Below are 9,767 nucleotides of genomic sequence, written 5' to 3' on the forward strand. Positions count from 1 at the left end.
ACAGACCAGGCTACTAGGTCGGCACGCATGCCAGGAAAACTAGTTCGGCACGCAGACCGGGACACGACTTCGACACGCAGGCCGAGATACGAGATTGGCACGTCGGCTGAGGTAAAACATTGGCACGCAGGCCAAGACACAACACATCAACAACAAGAGTAGCATATAGGTCAGAACATGGTGAACAAGCCAGGTCAGCACTAAGTCGGAGCACAACAATGACACGAAGACCGAGACACCAAGCGGCACGAAAGCCGAGAACACCATAGTGACACGCAGATCGGAAGCATACGACGAAGAGGATTCTCAAAGGTGGCAACACTCGGCCATCGTGTGGATGGGGCAGCGGCTACGGCACGAAAAGGTCGATAGCGTCGGCACGGCGAAGGGGGATATGGACGGGCGTGTACAGTGCCGGTAGCGGCGCGAGTCCCGCGTCGTCGGCCGAGGAGAGGAAAGAAGGCTGCTGGCCACCTCTTTGGTCATGGCAGCGTGGAAAAGAGGGGGTGGGGACGGCTGGCGGTTGCTGTCGGCGAGGAGACTGGCGGCGTCGAGAGGAGAAGAGGCTAGCGGCGGTGTAGCGAGGAGCAGGGCAGGGAGAAGGAGGAGAAAATGAGGCGGAGCTGTGGCCGGCGTCAATGTCGAGAGGAGAAGAGGAAGAGTCGTAGCTGGCTGCGTCTTGATGAGGAAGAAGAAGAGGTCGTGCTGTGGCCGGAGGTTGACGAGGAGGAGAACAGCCGTTGGCTGTCCTCGGCGCCGGTGAGGAGGTGAGCGTGAGGGAGAGAAGCTGGGGTGTCGCAAAGAGGAGAAGGAAAGGAAGAGGGTTGGCAGCCGGCATCGGCTCCGGCGAGGAGAGTCTCCGGCGAGAATCATGAGGAGGAAGGAGGAGTTGGTGGCTTGGTGGCGGCGCCCGAACGAAGCCCAGCCCCCCTCTTGCATGCTACAGTATTCCCCCCTTAAAGCCCTAGTTAGCGAAAAGACCTAAATACATTCCTTCTTTTCTCTTATTTTTTCTCTACCCCCTATCAAATATGATTGTCCATGAAGAGCATCCATAATAATTATTTTTAAATTTTGTTTTAAAAATATATCAAAAGGGAAATAATCGGATCGGATATACGTAAATTGCTTTTCTCATCCCTCTACTGCTCACCCCTCTCTCTCCTCTATTAAATGACCTTTTCATCCCTCTTTCTTTAAATAACAAGTTATTTTTTTTTCTAATTTTATTTACTTCTCTAAATTTTTTTTCAATTTTATTTACTTCTTTAGTTTTATTTTTTAATAAATTTTATTTATTATTTTTACATCAATTTTTTTATTTTTTATCCATATTTTACTTTTAAATTTTTTATAAATAATAACCCCTAAAATCTACTATTAAAAAAAATAAAAGATTATAAGAAATCAAATCCTCTATTCCAATATCACCTTCTCTTGTTCACACTCGTCGCTTCAGTCCACCGTCGGTGGCACCATCGGAGGCCCTCGGTCGTCGCCTCGATTAAAATTATATCATAGGGTGAAGGTGAACATAGTGAGGTCGCATCAGCGCGATCAGCGCCAAAATTTGGTCGAATCTGGACAGACTTTCTTTCACCATCGATCTGAGTCCCTACTCAGATTCGATCGAATACCGATGTCGATCGTGTCGATGGCGATCCCCTTGGGTTCACCTTCCCCTAGGGTATAGTTCTGGTCGGGACGATGACCAGAAGTCGCCGGTAGTGGACTGGAGACGACGAGTGGAACACGGGGACAGAGAAAATTAGGGACATAGAATCCGATCTGAGATTAGAAATATGATATTTTTATCGAGAAAATACTTAATAAAAAATAAAAATAAATAAAAATAAATGGAATAAAAAATAATATAAAGGTAAATAATATGATGGAACTTGAAGAGAGGGTGTGGAATGTGAAAATATACAACTAAAAATAAATAAAATATTATAAATATATAATAAAAAATTATTTTAAAAGAATAAAATTGATAAAAACGGATTAAAAAATAAAACCGTTAAAAAAAATTTGATAAAAAAAAACTGATTAAAAAGAAATAAAAATTTGTAAAAAAAAAACGTCAACACTGAATCAGTAAAAAAAAAGGGTGAGACCGGGAAGTGAGGGTGTCAGTGAGGGAGGGAGAAAAGCAGGTCTCATTCATATCCAATTATTTTAAATGATTTAAAAATATTCTTTTCCAATATAGGATATTTAAAATTAGAAGATATTTAATGAAACAGATTGTGGCCATCTTGGCGATCGCATTGCCTTTATGGGCGCCGAAGTTGTCGCGTTTTCGCGCATCAGATCTGACGGCCAGCGGAGGGGGGGAGTGGGTTTTATTAGTGCAGGTCAAGACGGAGAGCCGCTTCACCCCGCGCCGCCTTCTCGACGTTTTCTGCGGTTCTTCTCATAGCATGCCGCTGGGTAAGCACACTGTGGCCTTCTCTTTCTGGATTCTCTGTCAATTACTTGTTTTCAATCCTTGCAGTTCACACAATGCTGAGGGCCTCCCTGAACAAGCATCTGACGAAATGGGTTCCAGCCCGAATGACTCCGCCTTTGAGAATGATTGCTGTGGAGTCGGGTGTCCCTGATCGACCGGCTCCCGACTCGGCAGCACCAGTCGCTCTTCTGCCTCCTGCAGCCGCAGCCGAGCCGGAGGCGATCTCTTCGGATGGGTCAGGACAGCGCCTCCGAACTCTGCTGGGCATGTCCGACTGCATGAGTCTAAACATGACTAAGGTAAGTCGAAGATGTGCCGTTTCTTTGTTTGTCTCTGGGCTAACTGGATCCTGTGCGTGATACAGCTTTGCGCCGATCGACGGCAGCTCGCCATCCGACTGTCCGATTTGTATCGCCGTTGTACTGAGATGCGACGCCGCGACAGTGAGCGCGAGGCCTCGCCTGCCACCAAACAAGCGAGTGCCGAGTCTTTTGTTCAGGAATTGAAGCTGCTGGTGCTTGGGGTCCGAGTCGAAGAGCTCCAAGCCAAATTAAGCGAGTCGGAGCAACGGAGGCTGAGGGCTGAGCATAGGGCCCGAAGAGAACTGATGGCCGTAGAAGTGGAGGCGGCGAAGGTGGAGTTGAAGTTGGCCAACTACCAAACCGGCGAGGAGGTGGAATGTGTGAATCCGAAGAAGTCCTTTATGAAGTCGGAAGAATTTGAAGAATTCGACATATATAGTCTATTAGAATGTGAGGAGGATATGAAACACAATAATTTCTCATATTTCTATTAAATCGTAACATATTTATAAGCTATTTAAATAACTCATGACAATCTACTAATTTCATAATTTACCCCACTAATTCCACAAATATAAATACATTGAATATAGGCTTTTTCTTTAAAATACTACTATCACTCATTGTCATCCTTATCAATCCACTAATTTAATTATTAATTTTGAATCATTTTATCAATAGACTCATTTGATTCAAAATTATCATTAACTCCTCTTGTTCATGTGTGTTACAGTGTTCTAATATAATTTCATTATGTGTAACTAAGTTTCAATGAAATGTAGATAAATATCAATATGTTTAATCTTCGCATGAAAAGTCGAATTTTATATTATCATAAAATAATAGTTGTATCTTTTTATTGGTCTCGTGAAGATTTGCCAATAATCTTCTAACTCAAATTGCTTGACATGCTGCTAAAGTTGCTGTTACATATTAAGGCTATAGTAGCTTGCTTCTTTGAACTCAACAAAATTACTCTTAATCCAATATTAAAAACACTAGTTGAGGTGTTCTTTAAATCATCCACTGAACTTGCCCAATCACTATCAATGAATCCGCAAAGATCAAATTTTAAAACTTTAGTATAATAAATTCCATAATCTACTGATCCAGCAACATAACGTAAAATTCTTTTAGCGGCACATTGAAACCTACAACTAGGAGGGCTGAGGAAAGAATTAAGCAAACCTTAGCTTGATCCATAGCATTACAGACATTCTTCTGCTTCCTGCAAATGGTAACAGTGAACGGAACTAGGGTTTATGGGAATTTATAAGTGGCGGGGGAGACGATGGTGAGCTTCAGTGGCAAGTCTCCGACTGTCCATGGTGAGCTTCAGTGGAGAGATCCATTTGTGCAAGTTGTAACTTGTAAGCCCCGTTGGTAAGTGTTTTCTCTAAAGAAAATTATTTAAGATTCAGCTTAATTAACAAATGTTGAGGGTGAAGCTGGAAAAAGTTGGAATCTCCAACTTACCAAATGATGTTTAAGCATTGTTTAAACAAATCAAAATTTTCATTTCTTTATTAATATCAACGAAATGAATCTCGAATCTCATCATATTTAAACAAATATAAACCCGAATAAGAACATAAATACAATTCAAAAGACCATGTACAAACTCATATTCATGACACAGAATACACATATTAACTCAACAAGGTTCCTTCATGCCCAAAAAACCTCAAAACGGCTCACTTCAGCTCATAGCAACTGTAGAACAATCTGACAGACAACACAAGGAAAAGGGAGAAATAAAAGTGATTTTTGGAAATAATCATTTAATCAATCTTAACATGTATCTTAATTCAAGGGGCAGAAATTTTATATCATCTCATACTTAACATGGATTCAATCAATATGAAATTCAGACCACCGCCACAAGACATTCACCAACATTCACCAACGGAAGAGTTAGGTCAGAAACACCAACTTTGGGTTCTTGCAAACGAAGAAATTGCCACAAAACATGGGTCAAGTTGAGGTTTTCGGACAGAGTGCATTTGCTTTATGATAACAGAAGGAGCTCAATTTGGAAAACCCAAAAAATCATAAGCTTAGCTTGAAGGAGAGCAAATATGAAATCTTGAACTCTGGAGGAAAAAATAAGGATCAAGATAGATTAAACTCAAAATATTTATAAAAAAACAAAAATATTAATGACAAACAATGCTTAAAATAAATTAAAAATAGTTCACTGCACAGACATCAATTTGTTTGCCCACACAAAAAAGATTAGGCAAACCACAAGTCCAGAACAGATCTTGCAGGGAGCCTTAACTATGCATGAGTTTAATTCAAGGTAACTATTTCAATCAAACAAGAGAACACATGAAACATAGAACTCATAACATGTTCTACAGAATAATTGTGAGAGTGAGTATTAAATCAGTAAGTAGTGATCTGTAGTAGTATTCAAGTGACTACCTGCAGCATAAGCAGAAATTAGTTTATGCTGCAAAGGGAGAGTTACTCTGATTCAGTCTTGCACAGAAATGTAAGGTGGAGAACAATGGATCTTGCTAGGAAGTATCAGTGCTGTATCTAAATAACTACTCCCATCACCTATCATAATTAGCTGAAATGCTTCAATCAAAATGAATAGATAAAACAGTTTTGTGTACATATTTTGCATCCTTCTAAGAAAAAATAAATAAATAGCTGAAGCAATCTAAGAAAAGAATGATTAGATAAAACAGTTCCTTTCTCTCAAAATGATTCATGTTGTTTTGCACCTCCGTCTGAACTATAAGCCCATATCTGCATATCTTGCATCCAGTTATTCAAAAGGTGTTTTATCAACTGTTTATAAATAATTCTGGAAGAGAAAGAATCAATGAAAGACAGGAAAGAAAGCAAATTAAAGGGTTGGTATAAGATTGACTGTGAACCATATTGAGAGCCATAATGTATGAGAATCAACAAAATTCACTCTAATGTATAAATCTTTTTTTTATGTAAATGATTATGTAAGCCAAAAAAGAGATATAAATATCTTGCTCATGTTACCAAAAATTACTTGTGAAATTGATATCTGAATGTATTAATATGTAACATTGTTGGGTAAATACAGGCAGCATAAACACAAGTTCATTTGTGCTGCAAAGCGCATACCCTAATCTATTCTTGCACAGAGGTTACGCATCCGGATACTAATATTAAACAGAGCGTCAGTACTCGTGCACCAAATCAAGTTATAATAAATACTTCTTTTAGCTACTGGTGCATATCATTTATCAAGTTTATGATTTAGTTTTCATATTGGCTACCTGTCACCTATAACTTAACTAATGTAAATGTACAATAACAACAACAACTAGTAACCAAAACCAACAAACATAAATCAGAAGATGGAACAACAATGATATAATATTTAGTGTTGGGAGATAAAGGACAGCACAAACATCAATCTATTTGTGCTGCAATGCTCATCCCATAATTATTCTTGCACAAAAAAAGTAAGTAGCCAAACAATTGATTTTGCAAGGAGCCTCAGTCAAAGTTTAACTTTCAATCATCTAATTGTATTTTACTCATGAAAATTAGCACATACAAGAAAATTTATGTTTCGATTTCCTTCAAACATAATATTAGATGTTCTCTGATCTAAATGAACAACTTACATTTATAAGTCCAATAAACGTATAGTAGTAAAAATCTAATATAAGATACAACATCTCCCACAATTAAAAAGCACCCAAATGACTATTTCAAAATATGCCACTGTTATCATAGGATCATAATGTGACCTAAAAAACATGCATAGGTTCAATCAAAAAATAATACTAAGGCCTAATTAATAAATTTATCTAAACAGATAGTTTTTTATATTAATCAAACTGAAATGAAACATACTTTCGTGAGTGCAAGGATGACAAGTGAAAATCAATGTCTCAAGTCTCAATTAGGGAATAAAGGTTTCTACCGAGCAAAACACATTAGAGTGAAAAATAAGAATGTCAACAAGATAACATCAAACCATATGTTAAGAATTAGTTGCATTGTTAACATAATTACATACATGTTGAATGAAACCAAAAACAACAATGCATTGGTTAATTAAATAAAATTGAAGGTCGAGATTGATAATAGTGTAATAAAAATAAATAATGTTATTGAAAAAAGACTTTGTGTGAAAAAAAAAATCATTCAACACTTCATGGAAGGAAAAAAATTGTGAGCTCAGCGAAAGGGGAAGTCATATTAATGTGAGAGAGGCTCACGGGGATAACAAACAATATGCTATCACCACTGCCCACACCAACTCCTAAACTCATCATGGCGACAACCGATACCTCCTATGCCAAATGCACCATAAAACAAATAGAAAAATCCATAAATCAGAAAGAGCAGATTAAGCATTGCACCAAAAATGATCTTAACCCCAACAGGGTAGAAAACTATCATTTTGCTGTGAAATAGAGTAGGCTTCAGTGTGTGTAACAACAGTGGAAAGATCATAGACCAGAAAGCCTCACTGAAATCCGCTAAGATCTTAAAGATCACTCATCATCAGCCAGCAAATCTCGGGAAGAGAGGTCGAAATCCCTAACACGACGAGAAAACACTCAAACTATAAACACCTACCGCCACGAGGAATAAAGAAACCATGAAAAGTCCACCGGAGCGGTGAACCATACCTGACGGCCATCGCACCATGAATCAACGACGGCGGCGGAGCCCAGTAATTTATAGCGACGGGATTAGATATTAGGGTTCCGAACACTTGCGGCGGGTGATGAAAGGGAATCGATGGATTTTGGGGTTTGACGGGGGCGATAGGCGTATCTCGACCGTCCGATGGACTTTTTTTTATGACCGTCCGATGGACTAATTATCACATTGTTGCCGTTATAAAATTTATATTATTTTAAATATATTAATAAATAATTATTATTTTAATATTAAAGAATAAATATAAATAAACTTTTATTAAACAGACCAAAATGATGGATTACACGAGAACTAATATTCTTCAAATTCGAAGACTATTTTATCTGGCCGAACTTAAATACATCAAAAAAAAATAATTAAATATTATTTACATTATCAGTTGTGAGTTAATCAAAAATCATCTCTATCAATTTATTACAATAACAACTAAATTTTTAATAATAAATTATCCTAAAATCTCTAGAAAATTCAACTTCTTCCTTAGTCTCATCAGACAAATTTTATTCTCACTCTTTATATGCAATTTTTTTTTTTACTTCAACACCCAATACATATTGATTTATGAAATTGTCCTTATTTTTTTAGATATAAAATGTTCAAAATAAAGTATAATTTCTCCTAAGTACAACATATTTAAACTAAAAATATAATATATTTTCTATCAAATTGAGCATCATTCTTTTTTCGCCTGACTAATCGATTAATATACTCCATTCTAATTAAATGATTTTGAATTTAGGATGAATTATATCCCATTTTAGATTTTTTATACTTATAAAAAATAATTAGGGATTCTGGTTAAAAAAATTATATAATTCAACCTTATTTAACTAGAATAGAGTATATCAATTGATTGGTCATGCAGAAAAAGAGTCGTTCTTAATTTGATAGAAAATATACTAAATTCTATTTTAAATGTTCTGAATTTAGGAGAAATTATATTTTATTTTAGACTTTTGTATCTAAATAAATGAAAACAATTGGGTAAATTGGTGTACATTAGGGAGTTGAAACAAAGAAGAGTTTACCTACAAAGAGTGAAAATAAATTTTTTTAATACAGGGACTGAGAAAGAAGTTTGTATGCAGGAAGTTTAGGACAATAAATTTGATTATATGGATTGTCAAATTTAATCTTGTCCTATATTTTGATTTATATTTAAATAAAATTTATAATTATTAATCATCCTATTAAATCTTTTATTTATTAATTAATGTATGCATCTGTTACCCTTTTTTATCAAATAAAATAGCTAAGTTTTCTAAATATTCAAATCATATATCAAACTTTTAAAATGATATTATATATCTATTTTACCCTCTCATTTACACCCGTCAATTTTAAAAAATATATATAGATTTTTTTAAAGACTATTCATATTTAAAAGAGTATTTCTTGGAGCCAAATCACTACAACAAAATCCCTCATAGACATCAGTGGAACAACAACGGTTTTAGGCTAAAATCGATGTATTTGAGTATTTTACACCGGTTTTTCTAAAAACCGATGTCTATGAGCACAGATTTTCGCTCATAGACATCGGTTTTTTAGGCGATGTCTATGAGCGCCCTTTTTTTCGTTAATAGACACCGATTTTAACATCGGTTTTTAAAATCCGATGTTAATGAACCAAAATAAAATATTTTAATTTCCCCACAAGCCAAAATCTGCACACTGTGAAGTTCCCTCCAAACCTAAATCTTTATCCCGCCCCTTCCTCCGCGCGACATCTCTCGCGTAAACCTAAACCGAGACATCTCTCTCAGCCTAAACCTAAACCTCCGACCATCCGACCATCTCTCTCAGCCTAAACCTAAACCTCCGACCATCTCTCTCAACCTCATCTCTCTCTTCCCCCTTCCTAGATCCTCTCCCGATCAGGATCAAGACACGACGAACTTGCTTCTCCGTCCAACCACACCGCATCTCCTCCAACTCCTCCATTTGGTTGAGAAGAGGAGGCCTTCTTCGCATTCCAGTAGTTTTTGCTTCATCCATCTCCGGTCCAGCATTCACTGCCACCGCTCGAGTCCTTCTTCACATTCCGGTAATTTTTCCTTTATACATCATCGCTACTGAATTTCTTCCTCATCTTCGACAGTTGCATCTTCTTGATCTCTTGTTTGCAAGTATTAATTGATTGATGCATGCAATGTGTTTGATGAATTTCCTCAAACACTACCTTGAGTTGATTTTATCATTTTTGTTTGATAGATTGAGGAGTTGTTAGTTCTTGTTGCTAAGTTGGTTTTATGTAATCCTTGAACTATCAAGTTTCTTTTATGTCTAGGCTAATTGTTTTCTCTGAAATGTCATGGTTTCTAGTTTAGAAATTTATT

General features: G+C 36.9%; 2 protein-coding genes, 1 long non-coding RNA gene and 2 other non-coding genes across 5 annotated transcripts; 1 reads left to right on the forward strand and 4 right to left on the reverse strand.

The window, feature by feature from the left end:
• Positions 1-349: 349 nt before the first annotated feature.
• Positions 350-838, reverse strand: LOC122032836 (CREB-regulated transcription coactivator 3-like). The gene has a single exon (XM_042592153.1). The coding sequence runs from the start codon at positions 836-838 to the stop codon at positions 350-352; it is 489 nt and encodes a 162-aa protein (XP_042448087.1).
• Positions 839-2,322: 1,484 nt separating this feature from the next.
• Positions 2,323-3,286, forward strand: LOC122032748. Its single transcript, XM_042592061.1, has 3 exons — positions 2,323-2,433; positions 2,498-2,751; positions 2,817-3,286. Exons 1-3 carry the CDS (start codon positions 2,424-2,426, stop codon positions 3,246-3,248), a joined length of 696 nt encoding a protein of 231 aa, XP_042447995.1. The 5' UTR covers positions 2,323-2,423; the 3' UTR covers positions 3,249-3,286.
• A 1,139-nt stretch (positions 3,287-4,425) lies between these two features.
• LOC122031868 lies at positions 4,426-7,472 on the reverse strand. Its single transcript, XR_006125889.1, has 2 exons — positions 5,182-7,472; positions 4,426-4,847 (listed from the first exon to the last, which is right to left on the reverse strand). It is a non-coding gene; the product is annotated as an uncharacterized LOC122031868 (long non-coding RNA).
• Positions 5,410-5,549, reverse strand: LOC122033227. Its single transcript, XR_006126464.1, has one exon. It is a non-coding gene; the product is annotated as a small nucleolar RNA snoR138 (small nucleolar RNA).
• On the reverse strand, positions 7,180-7,273 carry LOC122033221. The gene has a single exon (XR_006126459.1). It is a non-coding gene; the product is annotated as a small nucleolar RNA R11/Z151 (small nucleolar RNA).
• Positions 7,473-9,767: the final 2,295 nt, after the last annotated feature.

This window comes from Zingiber officinale, chromosome 11A (genome assembly GCF_018446385.1).
Source record: "Zingiber officinale cultivar Zhangliang chromosome 11A, Zo_v1.1, whole genome shotgun sequence".
NCBI lineage: Eukaryota > Viridiplantae > Streptophyta > Magnoliopsida > Zingiberales > Zingiberaceae > Zingiber > Zingiber officinale.